This window comes from Hippoglossus hippoglossus, chromosome 22, assembly GCF_009819705.1.
Source record: "Hippoglossus hippoglossus isolate fHipHip1 chromosome 22, fHipHip1.pri, whole genome shotgun sequence".
NCBI lineage: Eukaryota > Metazoa > Chordata > Actinopteri > Pleuronectiformes > Pleuronectidae > Hippoglossus > Hippoglossus hippoglossus.
Genome location: NC_047172.1, coordinates 2,215,541 through 2,235,831, shown reverse-complemented (window position 1 = coordinate 2,235,831; position 20,291 = coordinate 2,215,541). Strand labels below are relative to the sequence as shown.

General features: G+C 45.5%; 2 protein-coding genes across 2 annotated transcripts; one reads left to right on the top strand and one right to left on the bottom strand.

Annotated features, from left to right (window-relative positions):
* Window positions 1–359: 359 nt before the first annotated feature.
* Window positions 360–4,439, bottom strand: ckba (creatine kinase, brain a). The gene is made up of 8 exons (XM_034577505.1): window positions 4,288–4,439; window positions 3,758–3,959; window positions 2,908–3,062; window positions 2,701–2,833; window positions 1,315–1,486; window positions 1,102–1,225; window positions 833–1,022; window positions 360–737 (listed from the first exon to the last, which is right to left on the bottom strand). The coding sequence occupies exons 2-8, from the start codon at window positions 3,948–3,950 to the stop codon at window positions 559–561; spliced, it is 1,146 nt and encodes a 381-aa protein (XP_034433396.1). The 5' UTR covers window positions 3,951–3,959; window positions 4,288–4,439; the 3' UTR covers window positions 360–558.
* A 1,045-nt stretch (window positions 4,440–5,484) lies between these two features.
* trmt61a (tRNA methyltransferase 61A) lies at window positions 5,485–18,485 on the top strand. The gene is made up of 4 exons (XM_034577514.1): window positions 5,485–5,663; window positions 7,514–7,858; window positions 13,443–13,709; window positions 17,822–18,485. Exons 2-4 carry the CDS (start codon window positions 7,528–7,530, stop codon window positions 18,118–18,120), a joined length of 897 nt encoding a protein of 298 aa, XP_034433405.1. The 5' UTR covers window positions 5,485–5,663; window positions 7,514–7,527; the 3' UTR covers window positions 18,121–18,485.
* Window positions 18,486–20,291: the final 1,806 nt, after the last annotated feature.

Sequence of the window (20,291 nt, the reverse complement as noted above, 5' to 3'; positions counted from 1 at the left end):
TTCAACTTCTATAAATGCAAAGTGGGGATAAAAAAAAAAAGAACTTCCCCTTATTTATTCTTATGCCCGACCATTATAGTCCAAACACATGACAGGAAGTTCCAACTTCAAATCAAATATGAGCTGACTGAAGAGTGTTTAACTTACCAGAATTAATATTTAAAACTAACAGTAAAGAATCAAATCCACAGGGACCAGAGATTAAAATGTTGCATCAGTGTCGAGGTGTTTCAGGAACTTTAGTGTTTTCTCCTTTTACCACAGACTTTTTAACTTTAACATGAAACCATCTTACGTCTTTAAAACAGAAACGAGGACACGTCAGTGATGTGATTGCTGAGAAAACACATTAAACTCTCCAGGGATCAAACTTCAACCAGAAGTTGTTTTATTTCTTTTCAGATCCATCCTCACCGAACAGGAACCGTTTCATTTTAAATACACAAACAAATCCAACCGTGTGATACAGAGTCAAACATTCATTCAGACAGGGGAGCGAGGGATGATGGAGGAGGAGGAGGAGGAGGAGAGTGTTGGTGGTCGGGCGTCAGGACGGATTCACTTCTGTTCGGGAATCAGGTCGTCGATGGACTGACTCTTCTCCAGCTTCTTCTCCATCTCGACCAGCAGCTTGACGCCGTCGACCACCATCTGCACCAGATCCACCTCAGAGAAGCCCAGTCTGTCGGCGTTGGAGATGTCGAACACGCCGCCCACCGCAGCCGTGTCCACGCCACCTGAGGAAGAGAAGAATAAAAACCTCAACTCAAGACACTGAATGGTTCAGAAGGATTTGACCTCCAGCAGAAAGAGAAGGTGCAGGTTCTCGTACCGGTTCCACGCTTCTGGAGCCTCAGCCTCTTGAGCACATCCTCAAACTTGGCGTGCTTGCTCATGTTGGGCAGCTTCACGTGCACGCCGGCACGCAGACCCGTGCCCAGGTTGGACGGGCAGGTGAGGACGTAGCCCAGGTGCTCGTTCCACATGAAGGCGTGGCCCCTGTCCTTGAACAGGCCCTCGATCTAAAACAACAGAATGACAAGTGAGACAGAATCCGGCTGAGGTCACAGACGCTGATGGAGCTGAAGGTTTCCTGCCGACCTTGGTGAGTCCGGTGCAGAAGCGGTTGAACACCTCCTTCATGTTGCCTCCTTTCTGCATGGAGATCACACGCAGGTGGTCCTCCTCGTTCACCCACACCAGGAACGTCTTGTTGTCGTTGTGCCTGGAGACAAAAACGGAGGAATTCAGCCTCGTTCCAAACCAACAGAGACGTTTATTAAAAAAGAGCTCGGGGGACAGACGAGGTCTCACCAGATGCCCCTGGCGTCGGGCCAGTCCCGGCCCATCCCGGAGGACAGCAGCAGGGGGGACACGGGCTTGTCGAACAGGAAGTGGTCGTCGATGAGCTGCTGCTGCTCGGCGTCACTCATGTTCTTCAGGGCGTAGTACTTCCCGTTCAGGTCTCCGCTCAGGGAGGCCAGAGCTGCACAGACCAGAGGGACACGTCAAAACTAAGAACCATGCTTTATTTAGGGGAGAGGATCTAATGGCAGAAATGAAACATAAAATAATCCTAGTGTTTTATCTAAGTTGTTGTTTTCTTTACCCTAGAATGGGCCTTTAGATTTAAATACTTTATGTTTACATCAGGAGTGGGTCCTCTCTATGGAGGCAGCCATGTTTTTTTACAGTAGCCCAGACTGGACAAACTAAACATTTTGAGTTTTTATAACAACTGAAGCTGCCACAGGTTCCAGTTCATGTTTGGAAATAGAGGGTGAGAGGTGTTGAGCTGCAACATGACACTTCACCACTAGATGTCACTAAACTGAACCTTTATATACACGTTACCAAGAGCTGAATAAGTAAAAAATTTAAATGAAGAACCAGACAATCGACCAAAAAGACTTTGGCTTCATGAAATAAAGGCAAAAAAAGAATAACCGTATAAATCAAACATTCAAAGTTTACATTTGTATGACTTGTCAAGATGTAGTGTAAAATATATGTAAAGTATATTGTACATTTCATCCCTGTCCCCATATTATAATTTCTCATTTTACTGTAAAAACAGAACCAGGTGACTTTTATACACTCATGGTGTTTATACTTTCATTTGTCAAAACCTGAGTCAAAGTCCTTTCTCGTCTCCAATTTGAAAAAGAAAATAAATAAAGATCATACTTATGGACAATGTTGATTTAAATTTAGAACCAAATGATTAGTCGAGCTGCAGCCTGTAAATATATAAATGTTTGAATTTAGTCAATTGTCTGATTCTTAATGTTTTGGTTTTACTTCTTGTTCAGCTCTTGGTAACATATACATAGATATACATGTATATATTCCTATTTTCCCATCAAATACCTTGTACATGTTCATTTTCAATAGATTCTGATGATTCATTAATTAGAGTTCAGTTGCAGCATCTGTTTTTCAGCTGAGTCTCATTTACATTTGTTTGCAGTGCAGTAATGTGCTATTCCACCTGCTGCCACTAGAGGGTGCCCACTACCACAGGAGTGAGCTGCCTGTGCATCACTGTCTCAGATTCTTATTTTTACGTAACAGAATTATTCAGCCGGAGCCTCGTGTGTGCGTGAGATATGTTTCAGTCCTGACGACACGACGTCAGCGACTCACGGACCAAACGACCTCAGCTGTCAATCACCAGGTGTCAGCCGCCGTGACCTTTACCTTCGATGGAGAGCGTCTCCACAGCACGCCTCTCTCCTCGGCTGCAGTGCGGCGGCAGGCAGAAGCCACGCACGCTGCGTCCGGTCCTCACACGGGAGCTCAGGACGTAGTTGGCGTCGAGGTCGTCTCCGCCCTGAAAGAGACAATACACGTCAGGCGTGTGCTCACCGTCGGCCTGGGCGCGTTGGCGGCTGCGGCCTAGCTTACCTTCAGGTGCTCTGGGTCCAGGTCGGTCTTGTGTTTGTCTGAGGGCTTGTAGCCACCGTGGCGGTCCTCGATCACGGGGTCCAGCAGCTCCTTGAAGACCTCGTACGTCTCCTCGTCGCCGGCAACGCAGCCCACGGTCATGATGAAGGGATGACCTGCACACAAGGTCAACAGGGTCAAGGGGGACAGGGAGCAGGGACGGGTGGGCCTCGGCAGGGCCTCGTGACGGAGGCCCTCGTGACGGAGGCCCCTACGGTTACTGCACCGAGTGTGAACGACGCCATGTATGGTGAAGCTGCTGGTGTCTCGGCGTCTCATACGTGTGCAGGGTTGAGAATCAGACGAGGCCCCTGCAGGGGACGGATGGAGCAGGAGGCCTGTCCTCACCTTGAGGCCTCCTGCTCCATCTGCCTCCTCTGAAGGGGTTAACACATGATCTCTGCCACTGCAGCACAACAAGCCGCCATTAAACCTGAGAGCAGCAGTGGATTATCAGCCGCTGCCGTGCACACGTTACGCAACGCTGCTAATCTTTTACAGTTTTTTTTTTTTTATAAAGCTGCACTGATGCTTTTAAAAATGGAGGATGGGCGCCTCTGTGCTGCGAAGGTTTTATCCTTCAACAAGGTCACAGCTCATATGAGGCCCAGAGCTGCCATTACACACTCCATCACACACACACCATCACACACACACACACCATCACACACACTCCATCTCACACACACTCCATCACACACACACACACACACACCATCACACACACTCCATCTCACACACACACACACTCAGACACAGCAGATGGCTGCTGCGCCGAAAAGCCTCTTGGGGATTTTTTTTTTTTTTTTACCTGGGTTGTCCACCCCAGTCTGGATGATGTCATCCAGGGTAAATCCGCTGGGTGTCTGTTTGCTCCTCAGACGCTCGTACATGGCAGGAGTAATGATCTTGGCCATGTGGTTGTTGTGTTTGCTGAGGTCCGGGTACTCCTGCTCCGAGGAGAACTTCATCTTCAGCTGGTTGTGCGTGTTACCGAAAGGCATGGCTGCTCCCTGCAGGGCGGAGGAGGAGGTGGAGGAGGATGGAGGATGGAGGAGGCGGCGGAACAAAGGGGACAACAAAGACATTTTCTTTTTTATAAACGTCACAACGTCACAAACATGATCAAACAGCTGCAGAGGAGCGTGCATGCGACGTGTTGCAGAAATGCACATTTTACACGTTGCGCCTCGTGTTTAATTGATGCTCCTGCAGAGAGGAGCGGACATTTCCCTGAGGCCACATCCCCCCCCCCCCTCTCCCTTCCCTCTCCCTGACTCCATCATTTAAACCTGCGGGAATCTGCTCGGACACGTTCAATCCGCTGAGATCTCCTCTTACCTGTTGTCGTCGGATTTGTGGATTACTAGAGCTACCAGGGGTGGAGACGAAGATCCCTATGTTTCAGCCGAGGCGCGTCACGGATCAGGGGCAGCTCAGTCCTGCAGCTCTGCGCTCGGCTCCGCGGCTCCTCCGCCTCTTATAGGCGCGGGGCTCTCCTCCCATTGGTCGGTATTTGTGGTCCATTCATTCCATTGGCTCCTCCATCACACTGCGATTCACATTCTGCACAAAAGATTGTTTCTTTCAGCCATTTTGACTTGAAGCAGCAGGAGAACACAGGTGACTTGGACCAGTTTGAGTCTCACGTGATGACAAATCAAATCTAAGAAGATGAATCAAATAAAAACCACGAAGTGATTCAGTCATTTATTCTGTTTGTTTCAGTCAATTTACTCAGGAGATATCAGACAAAACAACAAAGTAATAAGGTTTAAAGGAATAAATAAATAAATAAATAAATAAATAAATATAGGTCAAAAATGTGTAGACTGAAGTAAAGGTTTGTTAGACCTACTCTTGCAATCCTATAATTTCTGAAGTGATTCATATTATTATCTTTCATGTGCAATAATACTTTTTAAATGAGAATTTTTATATTTTATTGTATTTATTTGCTGCTTCTGCTTAGTTTTTAGATTCTAGTGTTTTATTTCTTTGCTGCTTATCGTTAGCTCAGCACTAAGTTTCTTTCCCTCTCATGTTTTTGAACGACAACAAATCTTCTTGAATGTTGAATCTTTAATTGTTATTATTTTTATTACATCTCAGTTTTGTATTTATTTCCGCTTCACGTGTTAAGTTCATTTTTATTGCAAAATTTGACCCTTTTGACAGATTTTCCTTTTTAATCTGTATTTTTACTCCGCTGTGTTTTATTAAACTTACTTTTACCCCTGATCAGCTGTGATTATGATCCTAATACTGTGTGTGAGTAACTCATCATGTTCTTTGTACATTATTGTACATGTACAACCTGGAACTAAACTTTCATGTGTGATTATCAAACTACATCTAATCCAGTAGCTTTACTGATGACACAGAAAACACTGACGCTGCACTTTTACACTTTTACACTTAAGAACAATTTCAGCTACAACAGACAGTGAATCGCAGATCTACAAATCATCTGCACTTCCCCTTTGAATGGACCGAAGGAGCGGAAAGAGATTATAGATCACTTCCGGTCTGATCCACTCCACTTCCTGTGAAAACAACACCACGTGTGAATGAATGAGAAACTGACAGTGCTGCCCACAGAAACACACACAGACACACAAACACACGCAGACACACACACTAAGAGCAGCAACTGTGGTTTACTAACTTCAGTGTTTGTTCGTATCAAGGTGTAAAAGACGTCACTTCCGCACAAGGTGAGTGAGCGTTTTAAACTATGGTTTCGAACCGGTAACCACAGCTAACGTTAGCATGTTGGCTAGTTAGTTTTGGACACAAAACGTACAAGACCTGTTTAGTAGACGAACACAGACTCTCAGTCATTCTGTGCTAAGACTCTTTGTATCATATAGATTATAAAATACGTTAATAATGTGTTAAATGTATTTGAAATGTTACCAAACAGCCTAACGTTAGCATGTTGGCTAGTAAACATGTTAGCTAGTTAGCAAGTTGGACACAAAAGCTATAACTATTTAGTAGATGAACATAAACCCACAATCATTCTGTGCTAAGACTCTTTGTATCATATAGATTATAAATTACGTTAATAATGTGTTAACTGTATTTGAAATGTTACCAAACAGCCTAACGTTAGCATGTTGGCTAGTTAGCATGTTGAACCCTTTCAGAAGAAGAGCACAGACATTCTGTTTAATGACTGTTTGTGTGTGTGTGAGGTGACACGTGACGTTAATAGCCTGTAAACTTTAAATGAAGTTTTACACAACATCTTAACGTTAGCTTGTTAGCTAGCTAGCTGCTCCCAACAGTGGGGAATCCATCAGTTAGCATCAGTTGTGGCTAAAGCTACAGGGAAGCTAACTCAGGTGTCCAGGTGAGTTTCCTCTTGGGTCAAAGGTTTAAATATGAATCTGTCTTTTTCTTATCGAAGCCTTTTTTATCATTAACTCTTCAAACATTGAACCGTTAAATTAGAACAAACTCTCGAAGCCATAACTTGGTTTTAAGTTTTATTGATTCTAAACAAGCTGCAGATCAGCTGGTTGTTGAAAATGTATTTTAATAAGGACCAGCAGACTTTTAGTGTTTCTACATTTCACTGATCCCTTTGTTTGTGTGTGTGTGTGTGTGTGTGTGTGTGTGTGTGTGTGTGTGTCTGTGTGTGTTCATGTCTTCATCGTTTTGTCTTATTTGAGATAATCCATCCAAACAGGATCCACATCAGAGCCACAGATTCAAAGAGTCATTTTATGGCTTTGAGGTTGTGGTTTTGTCTCTTTGTGGTAGTTGTGTGTCTTTGTAGTCGTCTCATATGTCTCTATTGTCCTTTTCTTCTCTTTTGACTCATCGTTCGTCTCTGTGGATATTTTCTGTGTCTCTGGTTCTTTAATGTGTCTTGATGTTCACTTTGTGTTTCTGTGTCGTCACTTTGTGTCTTTGTGGCCATTTTGAGTGTCATTGTGTTTGTTTGTTTGATTTTCCAACAACTTCACTTTAATGTTCACTTTAATTAGATGCTTTGAAATGGCTGCAGAACCTTCAGGTGACTTTAATTCATGTGTTTGCTTCGTTAAACTCGGTAATCATTAAAAAAGAGAATTAAAAACAAAGCCGTGAACATGACAGAATAAATATTTACAACTTGACTTGCATGAACGACGTAATATTAATTTAACGTAAGACGACACAAAGACGTGAAAGATACAGATTTACTGCAACAGCCAAAATGTGTAAATGTCAGAAATCAGCTGATTTTCTGAATATTAAGAATTAAACGATGAACATTATGTCTCGTCACTTGAATTCAGTTTACATCTGATTGTGTCCTGTGCAATAAAGTAAAATAATGTATGAGGAAGTTACCAAGTGTAAAATAAGCTCAGCTGTTAATCTTTACATTTAAATATATTTAAATATTAATAAAGTTAGGTGAAGAGATGTAGAGAGAAAGTAGGTATCTGCTTTTTATAAATAAAGCCTTTAGAAGATGGTGTTTCCTTATTTTCAACACACTATGTGTTGATATATATTGTTCCGTGTTGTAATTGGTTTATAAACTTCCTCTTTGACGTCCCTGTTGCAGAGCGACCGTTCACCATGAGTTTTGTGGAGTACTCGGACTTCATTCAGGATGGGGACGTCGCCATCGTCTACCTGGGCCACGACTCCCTGATGCCCGTCAAGGTGCAGCAGGGCGCCCAAACGCAGACCCGCTACGGAGCCATTCGCCATTCGACGGACCTGATCGGCAAGCGTTACGGGTCGAAGGTCACCTGCAGCAAAGGCGGGTGGGTGCAGGTGCTTCACCCGACGCCCGAGCTGTGGACGGTCTCCCTGCCGCATCGCACACAAATCCTCTACACCACAGACATCGCCACCATCACCATGATGCTGGAGCTGAAGCCGGGCTCCGTCGTCTGCGAGTCGGGTGAGAGTGGATTCAGATTCATGTCGGAGGTTTTAGGGACGTTGTTCAGAATTAAAGATTAAATCGAAATAAAAATCACTTATTTTGGTGCAGTTTTCTTAGGAACATAGGAAGAGAAGCTTAATATCTTTTATTTTGTGTTAAATCATGAGAACGAGAAGTGACACATCTTTATTTACAGTCTTTGCTTCTAACACAAAAGTCTGCTGGACGTCAACCACCACAGAAGCAATGCATTCAGATATGAGAAGGAACCAAAATCATTATACACGAATGGTCATCAAGTAGAAGCTGCCAAGAACGTTTGGTTTAATAGTTAATGAGCTTCCATTAGTAGCCTGCAAGGCGAACCAATAACAACCCGTGATGCTGTTATTCCTTCAGCTTGCACAGTGGGATCACATCACATCTCTATTTGTGCAGAAATGACATAGTCCTGCCCAAACGAAAGCATTTTGCATCCAAATACATCACATTTAACGGCTACTGCACGGAACCGCAGCTCCAGGACGGAAACCAAACACTCAGAGAAAGAAGGCTCTTGATTCTGAAGCCAGCATGTGACTCATAAATGTTCAATGACTGATTAAATGTTTATGCTAGAAGCAAAGTGAAAGTAGCAGCTCTGCTCTCGGTGTCGACACAGGATGCGTTCAGGCACGGTGGAGACCACACTTCAGCATTTCAGCAACACTTTTAAAGTGTGACTGAGTCGTGAACCGTTTCACAGCCACGTGTGTTAGTTCGGCACGTATGAAATGGACGAGTGAAGCTGAACATATCCTGTGTAGACGGATATGAAGCAGCAGCACAGACTGATTCATTCTCAGTATCAGTCATGATCCATTGTAACGTGATTAAAGACGCCCCTGTGCAGCTCTGGCTGGAAATCCTGTCGTCCGTTTTCAGTATTTGATTTGTATCGTGACCCCGACAGCAGCATTTCATTTTTATGATGTGTGCGTTTTGAGGTGGGGCTCGAGATGTGCTGTTCTACTGCAGCCTGTATTTTATTATCCAGGAAAGCTTGAGTGTTTGAATTGAATTGAATATGACTGTCGGGGCCTTAATGGAGGCAGGAGCTCGACTGAACGCCGATAGTTCTCCCTTTGCCTTCAGCTCCGTCTTCAGCTCCGTCTTCCATCTCCATTTGTTAAATTGCAATCGCTTGGAGTGTGTTGATTTTCCAGTTTCTCCCAGTCCAGTAGAAGCGAGGGGGGGATGGGAGGGGACGTTTGTGTGTGTGTGGTGCAGTGCTACATCATATATTACTGCTGGCAGCCCTGCACACGTCACGTCATTGATTGTACTTGGTGAACCTTGTGTGTGTCTGTGTGTGTGTCTGTGTGTGTCTGTGTGTGAGAGTGGAGATTGCAGAGGTCTCTGGGGTGATGAATGAGTTCAGTGGGGGATCTGTTTAGTCAGCACTTACACTGCAGCTGCACGAGGAGAGCTGCACTATCTGCATCGGTATCGAATTCCTCTGGTACTTTCTTTTTGTATGTTTAATAACCAGTGTGCATGTACGTGCATGAGAATAAAACCACAACACTGGTAATATCATCTCATCTAGATCCAGAGGAGAAATGGTTTGAGCAGATTGAAAGATTGGTTCATTAAATTTCCTCGTGAACGAAGCATTTCATTAGCTGCACATAAGAACACTTGAGAGTCGTTGTGCATGAGTGCGCCGCTAATCAGCGTCTGTACGACACTGTGGTGACTCATCATGTTCAGCCTGATGGTTTGTAACCAGCAGAGGAGACGTTTTGTATGAACATGCAGAGATTAGAGAGGATTTTGTCGACTCCTCTCTCTCTCTCTCTCTCTCTCTCGCTCTCTGCCAACATGGCGAGCCGGCTGAAGGAGCCAGCGGTCATGCGGAGGAGTCACCTTGGAGCCAGGTCGTTCCAGAAATCACTCCTTCTGGTCGAGTGGCTGCATGTTTTATTCTTTCCTCTATCAGGGTTTCTCATCAGGCACGTCCACTGCAAGTGTGCTGAGTAAATATTCACCACAACTCGAGGTCTGGTTGTGTTCATGACCTTCGTTACAGAAGGAGGAACTTGTTAGTGCTCCTCACGATTTAAAGTTTTAACCGGAAAATCTCACATCGCAGGGAACAAGATCTTACAAATATAGTTGAGCCCTTTTCAGACTTGACCTCCAGGTAAAGTCCGGAGAATTGGCTGTGGAGTTTGTCCAGAGTTTGACTTTGACACGTGCACAACACAGCGGGGGGGTTTTCTGCTCAGACGCGTTCACAACAGCATCAGATCCTCTGCATTATTCAGGCGAGCGGTGGAGCAGGCGGAGACAGGAAGTGACGTCTTAACTCCGCTGCAGAGATCACGTGATCGTGTTTACATCACCTGACACCGTCGTCAGCTCTTATCACCACAAACTCTCTGACATCTTCATCAGTGTCTTCTACGCCCCCCCCCCCCCCCACTCGCTCGCGGTGAATCCCCTGCTGTGTTCACACATCGGATTCTGCTGGATTTCTACGTAACTTTATACTAGGAGAATAAACTTGAACAATTTCCATAAACAATCAGTTTCTGTATCATGAGTCTTCAGATATTATTAAAGGCAGAACAACATTTCAGGGTTGAAAGCCTCTCGGACGTCTGCAGAGACCAAACTGGGTCAACGAGAGGAAGAGATACTTTCACTTTGTAAATTGCCTTCAGGGGAATTCAGTTTCCTGACCTCTGTCCTGGCCTCACTCCTCAGAGCCAGTCTCCACATCTCTGTATTTGATAGAGATGGAGAACAGAAAGCAGAAATGACTCAGAGTTCAGGTCAACAGTTAGATTCAGCCTCAGCCTCCCCTCCCCCCACCACGTCTTCAACCTCCTCGTATCGCTGCTTCCTCTCGTACAGTCGCCATCTTAACGCCCTGTTCTCACAGCAGATTCGGTTCCTCGGGAGGAGTCAGCAGCTGTTTTGATCATTAGCATCAAAGCAAAGCTCCCATTTAGGATGAATTCATCCTCATTGGAGTAATACGTCTTTAAATCTCATTCCTTACTAAAGAGGAAACTGTGATCGTGGCACCGCTTCCTTAAAATCAGTTCCTCTGCAACGTGTTCACTTGATATAACAAAGCACCTCGTTTATCTCCTTAAGACACAAGGAGTATGAATGATTTCTATCAGATACGAGCCAACGTCTCAATATAAAATATGCTCGTTTTCAGCCTCACTAGTTTGACCGATTGTCTTCAGATGTTAATGTGAAGAAGATTAATCCTGATGATTTTTGTGATCCTAGTCAAAATGCTAACAGTTGTTTGTGTGGTGGCCTAAAGGTGAAGGAGCCTGTGGTGCATTGCTAGATGAGGTGTTTTTCCAACATCATGTCTTTTTATGATAAAGTACCGAGAACACGACACTTGTTCTCTGCACTTCATCATTTTCCACTTCAGGGTTTTCCTCTTAGTTTAACACTGATGCCCTTTTTCCTTTAGCGGTGTAACAAACCTCCACATGACCGACACGTACGACACGTCTCCTTCTCCTTTTGTGTCACATCAGGTTCTGACTTCTGCTTTTCTCCGTCTATTTTTGGCTGTTTTTCTGTCTGACTTATAACCGGCACTCTGTGTCTTATACTCACATCCTTAACTTGAAGTGCAGCTTGCTGCAGCTTGGATGTGAGGATGCCGAGGATAATAAGTCCTGTGTTGTCCGACCAGCCTTATCTGAACTTTGGACCGACTGCTCCTGTCATAAAGTTTCACTGGTTGCAGACACACTTTAAAACACCAGATCCGTTTTGATCAAATTCAGACTCGTCCAGATTCAGCTATTTGGGTTGAACATGTACTTCCTGTTCCGTTACTCGTGAAATGATGTTGGACGCTGCAGAAGTTGATTTAGTGGTTTGACAAATGTTGATTAATCAAAACATTTAAAAATGAATTAGTTAACAAATGACAACTAGAGACTGTTTATGGACAAAGACTCCAGGTCCTGAATGTGAAGTGCTTGATGACGACGAAATGATTTTCATTTCCCATTTTCTGAAGTAGTTTATGTCTCAATCTCTAGTTTCACGTCTTCTTCACTTCAGCTGATGTTCATTTCGTAAGAGTCAAATAGACCATTAGCATCGGGGGCGTGGATATAGTGTGATTGACAGCTGGCACCGTCCAATGGGTGCAGGTGGCAGGTGCACTGCCGGTTGATGCTCCTCAGTTGAAACAATTTGATTAATTTGAATGCAAATTGAATATTTGTTTAAATTTTACATTAACTCAACATTTGGTGAGTCCTTCTCGAACAAGGTCGACCTCACAGTTACTCTCTCTCTCCCTCTCTCTCTCTGTAGGGGACAGTTGTTTTTAAGTATTCCTCAATTCAAAAATCTGTTTATTTACATCTCGGTGTTCTCTCTCCTGTTGGGTTCACTTCAAAATCAGTCCACCGTTTCCCCATTAGCAGTCTCGGAGCGCCCTGTGCAGCAGCGAGGGGCTGTAGCCAGGCAAAGCGCGGCTGTGGGGTGAACATTGGCCTCTTTGTCGCCGTGTGAACAAAGGCGGCGGTGATGTAATGTGAAGAGAAGGAGGGAGCTGTGGAGGATGGGATGTGCTGGCCTCTAGCATCAACGCTCCTCCAGACGTAACTGCAGCTCACGTGACCAGGGTTATTTCTTTGTAAAATCACACACACACACACACACTTGCATCCCTCCTTCACAAACTGTACATTAGCAGTCATTGTGTGGAGCAGGAGGAGCGACACGGCTGCTTCTCTGCCGGGAGCAGAGAAGGCCCACTCAGAAATGTAGCATCCACTTATCAGCCAGAGGAGAGAGACCAGCAGTGTGAAAACGTGGGTGTTTGTGTGTCGTGGTAACAGCTGTGACTCTTTTGTTGTGACTGTGACGCGACAGAGGAAAGATCCAAACGTCATTTCAGAGACACAACAATGTCCTCGTGTCAGGTTTGATGACGAGAGATTCGTGTAGGGTTGGGTTTTTTTCCTCCTCGTGTTTCATTGAGAGCGCGGCCCTTCAGTTTGAGAGCAGGACTCACTGATCTGTCATCTTATCGTCTCGAGGGTCGCAGAGGAGCTGCTGCCAGGCCCAGCTGACACTGGGCGAGAGGCGGGGACAGGGCGGGTCGCCAGGGCATCAAAGAGCCAACATACAACATACACACCCGCATTCACACCTATGTTCAATTTAGAGTCTCTAATTAACTTTGGAATGTGGGAGGAAGCCGGAGAAAGCGCAGGCCGCCAGGAGGTCAACATACAAACTACACGGGATTTGAACCGGGAACCTTCTTGCTATGCAGCGACAGTGCTAAGCGCCACGCTTCACGTTCTTCTTCTTGTGTTCCTGCTGCTTCTCGCACATCTCAGATTTGTCCACGGCTGATTTTTATTGTCCGTTGTTTGTTTAGTTTTTTGGTATTTTTACTCGTTGAGGGTTAAGAACAGAGGATGTCGCACTTTGTTAAGATCTATGACACAAATAACATTTGATTGATAGATATGAAGCTGAGCAGGTCCTTCTCCAACGTGAGACTTCAGCCTTCAGGTGACTCATCCTCCCTGTGGCGTCTGTGTTGCAGGTACGGGCAGCGGCTCCCTCTCCCACGCCATCCTGCGCACCATCGCCCCCACTGGTCACCTGCACACGGTGGAGTTCCACCAGCAGCGGGCGGAGAAGGTGGCCGAGGAGTTCAAGGAGCACCGCGTGGATCACCTGGTGACCGTCAGGAACCAGGACGTGTGCAAGGACGGGTTCGGAGTGAGCGGCGTGGCAGACGCGGTGTTCCTGGACATCCCGAGCCCCTGGGAGGCCGTGGGACACGCCAAGGCTGCGCTGAAGAGACAAGGTGAGACGCACCTTGAATCAGACTGTGGACTGAACACACTGCTAACCAGCAACACGGATACAACTTTACTACGTGACCTTGAACATGATTTGCACCTGAGTTGCATCAGGTCGATTTTTTTATTGGCAGTTGTGATAAAGACAACATGATCCCACGCTGCGTCACAACGCCGAAGTTACATACTGTACGTTTGTGTATTTAATGTGATCTTGAACAACCAATTTCCCATTTTAGTCTCAACACGAGTGGATAACAAGTTAACTACTGAATGAAGTGAGTTTATCAGCTGAGTGTAACATGTTCGGCTGCAGTCGTACATGTGCGGTACCGTCGCGGAGGAACCGTCACCACCTCCTGATGTTGACTGTTCTGAGTCATCCTGGTGCAGCAGGAGCTTCATGACCATGACTGAGCATCTTTTTTTAAATACCAGCCTGAGAATTTATCCCCCCCGCCCCCCCTCCCATGACTGCAGCGCCTCGCTCTGCACCAGCAGGACGACCGTCGATCCTGATCGGCAGCGCTCGACCTTGTGAGCATGTGTTTGTTCACAGGACCACGATGTACATTTAGCTGATGAGGCAGAAAGTTTGTCTGGAGTCTCCGTGACAACCGGGACCTGCAGCATGTCCGGGCAGGTCAGCAGCTCCCTGGTCAGTGTGTGTCAGGTGGAGCAACAGACCTTTGTGCAATGTTAGGGTTTCGTTCTGAAATCACCAGGGTTGTTAAGAGCTGTTTATTTAAGTTTAACCACACAGGCTAGAGGTCAGATCCAGAATGTATTTAGTCTAACTGGGTAATAATGACTCGAGGCTGATACCTGATCTGCTCAAAAGAACAAAATGAGCGTGGCGCCTTCAGGGAATAAACAAAGACAAAGAGACAAAGACAGGAGACAAAGAGAGGTTGAGGTCAGACCTGAGTAACTTCGTCTGATCCTCTAACAAAGACAAAGATCCAGAATATGTAGAAAAATCTTTTTATCAATGGACAAAGCTCAACTTGTTTTTTAATCGGCAAGAATTACACACAAAATAATCACTGTGATCAACATCGACCCAAACAGGTGAGCTGGTTAGTCCGAAAGCAAATATTCCTGAGGCACGTGAATGCATCATGGTTTTTAAAGAACCAAGCCCCAATATGAAGAGGAATGCTGCAGGAGTGAAGATGCTGCTCTGCAACTCTCTCCACCTCCTCCGACTCCCTTTTATGGTGCCACTGCCACATTTCATGAGCTGGACCATAGCATACAACACACACACACACACACACACACACACACACACACACACAGACACACACAGACACACACACGCACACGCACACGTAAAGATACAGATAAATACAGGGCAGCCATTGTGGAAGCTGTCCCATGACCATACAGGGTTATGCTGCAGGGAGAGAGCTGGTGATTGTGGCTCCAAAAGGAAAAGCTTCATTTGCTTCCCACTGCTCCGACTGGATGTTTTCTCCGGAGAGTCGGAGCCAAGCCAAGAACCCAAAGAGTGAAACGTTAACAAATTCACCTGCAGCGTCGGAGGAAACTTTGAGCTCAGGTCGGCACGACGACCGTAAAATCCACTCGGACACAGACAAAACTCAGACTTTCCAAGAATAATCCTTATCTTATCCATAAATCACGAGAATCATCAAGTTCTACATTTTTCTTCAGAATCAAAACAATCCAGTTGCCTGCTTGTGTCCGCTGCAAACAGGAAGTGCTAATGGATAAATACTTTAAGTAGTGCCAGTTCGAACAGATACGACCTAAATAAATGAGTTTCACATTGAGCTTCCTGTTTACATCTGCTAGAGCATTTTTGGAATTTCATTTCCAAAAGTGAGGTCATGATGTTTGTTGAATAAAAGTTAGACAAAAACCAATGATAACTCTCACCCAGCAAATTATTTTATTTTTAGTCAATCTGCTGGGGGGGTTTTTTGTATTTGTCCAGAACAAAGAGGAAACTGAACATAATAATGTTTTAAAACACATATCTTTCATATTAGATCATTAATCGATTATCAAAGTAGTTTCTTCCTCTGATGAATCACAGTCACCATTTGGGCTGTGATGATAGAGTCTGTGATGTAACTGCAGATCTCTTCTCAGGCACAGATCTGCTTCACTGCAGTGGAATAAACAAGAGGCAGTGAAATATTCCCCTTTTTTCTTTTTTTTTACCAAGTTGTAATTCAGGGAACGTTTTGGCCTGCGTCCCGTCGCTGTGCTCAGCTGTTCTCAGAAGGAGCCCACCCTCCCTCCCTGCCACTCGAAGGACTAAGGAGTCTTTTATTATTCAAGTTTTAAAGCAAACACACGAGAACAAACTCAAGAACCCTGAGCCTCACGAACACCTCCCAGCTCCGTGCATGTAAGGATCCAGGCTGTGAACGTATGGCTGATAGTCGAGGTTATTAATAACGGCTCGAGACGCCCTTGTATAATCATCAACCCGACCCCTCCCTGTGTTGGTGCTGGTTGCCGGGAGACCGCGGAGCTGTGTTTATGGCCGTCGGGGGGGAGAACACTGGTCCTGTGAGCTGAAGGATCGTCTGCTATCTGAAACATCCTGCGGCGTTTATGAGACACAATGAACTTCCAACAGAGCTGCACCTTCAGTCATGAGTCCGCTGAGTAAATCTGCAGCTTCTGAATCCAAAGGTTTGACGACCGACTCGTTCATCTCCCATCAGGCACCTCTGCGTCTTCCATTAGTCCTGAAGCAGGAAGTGGACGGGATCAGATCTGGGTCACTAACAAGTTTGTGCTTGTGAAATGTTTTGTCCACATTAAATTTAATGTTATTAACAACAGTGAGGTTTCACGTTCACAGTCGTACACACAAATTTTCCCGTCTCTACACGTGACCCTGACGTGAGAAGCTACCGGCCGATCTGCGTGAAAAGGACCCGCCCCTCCCCTCGTCTGGTAATGGCTGACGTTAGCCTAGCTCTCGTGCTAACCGCTGTTAAGAAGTGGACTCGGCCGGGAGAAGGTTTTCTTTGCCTCGAGTGAAAGTTAAACAAAGAACAAACAAACCAAAGAAATCCACGCACACGGGGTGAAAACATCTGAACCTCCCAGAGGATGTAATTGAAACTACATGTGAAGATTACGTGAATCTGGACTTCGAGCTGATTGGTTCATCTGTTTAGAAGCAGGTTTGACACTGAGAAGAAAAAACAACGATATGTTTAATTTAAAATCTGTATTAGTGCTGAAAAAGACCTGCGAGGAAACTCCTCTGATCCCAGCTCCGTCCAGCTGCACTGCTCCGAGTCACATTCTTTGCTCTTCAGGTCAGCCGGTGAAAGTGCACTTGGCTCATCGCGGCCTCCTGCTGTGATCGCAGCGGGGATTCGTTTGGAGACGAGAGGCCGGGGCCGGCAGGTGATCTGTTCTCCGGCTCATCCCCTGATGATCCACAAACCTCCGCCTGGAGCCCGACAGGTCACAGGTCTGCTTTGTTAGGGAAAGAAGATGCTTTTCCAAAGCGCTTCTGGGTGCAAGGAAAACAAATTATTATTAGAAGCTGTAGTATCCTGAGTTTCCCTGGAGGGAAGAAGATTCCTCCTTCAGCCCGTATTAAGTTTACAAATCTGGTTTGGATTATTTTTCTATGTCCGTGACTGTTTCAGATGACACAGAGGAAACGTGCACGTTCTTCAGACATGATTCGTGTGGTTGTCACGAGCGTGTTGGTCCCGATCACTCACACGAGGATAATTGTGTAATTGTTTCCTTTTCATAAACATTGTGTTTCGGTGGAAACCTCCGGTCCAGTCGGCTTCTCCTGTTCCCAGGAAGTCGAGCTCTCCTCAGAACAGAGATCCTGGATTAAATGGACCTGCACCGACCTCGTCTGGATCTTTAGGAGAATCTCTGGGAGGAAATCACAACTTCACTGACTGTTCCCAACAATAGTTCAGATGTCACCAGATCGTCTCACATTATGTGGACAGCAACACGAGTCCTGCACGGCGCCATCTTTACAAACTAAGATGTGTTTCTCATCTCTGAATTTCATTTTTCAGATCGACCTCGACTCACTGACATTAATATTAGTTATTGCCTGGTGATCATTGTTCTCTCTCTCTCTCTCCAGGGGGTCGGCTGTGCTCGTTCTCTCCGTGCATTGAGCAGGTTCAGAAGACGTGCGTGGCTCTGGCGGATCAGGGCTTCGAGGACATCAGCCCCTTGGAGGTTCTGCTCAGGGTCCACGACGTTAGAAACATCTCCCTGCCGCTGCCCGACTTCGGGCCCGACTCCTACTCTCAGACCGAGCCCGACGCCAAACAGCAGGCGCCAAACCACGCCTCCGTCGCCCTGAAGACGACCACGCCTCCCAGGGAGATACCGGGTCACACAGGTTACCTCACCTTCGCCACCAAACCCAGAACCTAGAGCTCGGAACCCAGGGGGGGGGTTTTCTCTCGTGCAGTTGATAATCCGTACTACCCTCGTACATTTCTAAGACTGTGATAATCCGGCGGGGGTACCAGGTTTCTCCGGGTCCCTGTTGGCACCGCCGCACTAAAAGGATTTACAGTTGTGTGTTACATAATTCTGTGCTCCTGTCACTTGGCACCTGATTGGTTGCTTGCATCAAGCAAGAGTGAAAATCAAATCCACAGCAATTTAATTTGAGAAGAATCTCTGTGCTTTTTAAAAGCTGCTTTCATTTGTTGAGTGGAGCTGTTTTATTTTGTATTTTCATTTTTTGCACTTTTGGATTCATATGAATACAATAAATGTGTAAAGAGAAGAAATCATGTTTTCATTATTTGATCCTACAACCACACGACTGAAACCTAATGAAAGGTTCAAATCCCCCTCAGCAGCTGATGAGTTCACGTGTTGAAGTGCCTTTGAGCAATAACATGAAGAAGCACCTGCCAGATGTGAGATACAGATGTAAAGAATACAACACGTTTCTTTTAATGTAAATGGGAAAGTTTATTCTTGTCTCTACAAACCATAGACGGTAAATAAAGATGGATGACGCCTCCCACTTTACAGACATGAATCCAAAATGTCACTGATATGGGTTTGGTACCGAGGTCCTGCTGACGTATGCTCTCGACCAATCAAGAAGCCAGTCTCAGCTGTCAATCACAACGTTTCACAATCATCAAAGTTTGGTCCGTGTCTAATCTGCTAACATGGAGGAGGCAGGGTTTATGGCGTATTCTGCAGGCAGCCATCAGGGGGCGATCAAGACGCTTAGGCTTCACTTTTCAGGTATATCTTTATTTACTAATTTACTAATTTTCTTTCTAATCTCAAATTACTGATTCTAAAGCATAAACACATGGAAAAGGTTTAAAGCTGAAACTAAGAAGGGTTTAAATCTCTGACAATTTTAAGTCTTTACAGTTTGTAATCGTGAAATAATCTTGTTACTGCTATTTTTACATGTTTGATGTCCCTGTTCAGGGAAGTTGATGCTGTGGTTGAAGATTCTTTAGTTTTCTGCCTCCGACCTGCACTCGATCGCAGCTTCTTCCAAACCCGAGCTGGCGGATCACGCTGTCAGATGCTTTGTTTGAGACGAGAGAACCGGTGAAGCTCTGGAAAATCATTACTGCTCCCTGATCTGTTCTCACTCGTCTTTTTAGGAAGAGTTTCTTCTCCAAAGCTTCACTGGAGTTCCAGAAGGTCCCATGATTAAAATCTGCCCTAAAGTTACAGCTGTTAATCATTTTTGTGACATTTCTTTCTAATCATATAATCACACGTTTGACCTGAGTGCTGCGGCTGTTTTTAGTCCGAGCTCCTGCTGCTTTTAGAGGCAGGTGTTTGTATCGGGGACGGTTCGGGCTGGTTAACGGTTTAATCCTGAGCTTTGGTTATAAACAGCACTGAGATTGTTTTAGTTCACCGTGTGTGGAGACAGGCCGCTGCATGTGAGTGTCTGTGACCGAGTGGCTGAGCGAGAACGGCCAAAAATCTACTCCGGTAGCAGCCTGAGCAGGGATTACGCAACGGGCAACTGGCCGAGGCTCAGGGCTGCGAGGGGGGGGCAGAGAAAGTTAATTAAGTTGGAGTGCAGCTCGGGCAACAATGTTTTGTCCGAACCTGTGCGAACCCAAGATTAAACTAAGCATCCAGACCCAAGCCTGATGTTTTCCCAGATTACAGACATGTGCAATGTCAAATTATCATGTAGGTCGTCCGGCAACTGTGACGGAACGATATCATTTAAAGAGTTTTCATGTCCCTGCGGCCTCAAGTTGGGTCTCCACACTCTACATTACGAAAGCTATGTGAGATCCCCTTTCAAGTCGACTGTGCAGGAGACTGAAGCGACACCATGACACCAACTTTCCAGCCAAAGCTTCGTACTTGTAGATGTTTGGTTGAAAGTAGAAACATGTAAATGTTTGTGTGTCTGAGACGGTTTTTAAACTGACTGTTATTTGTGTGTCTGCACGGCAGAATTGGAGAAATGAGTGTGTGGGCGGAGGAAGTGAGTAACGCTCTGAGTCCAGCACGTGGGTGTTTCTGGGATTTAACCTGATTCGCTCAAGTTTTATCATTTTCCCAGAGAACAATTCAAGGATTTTGATGGAAAA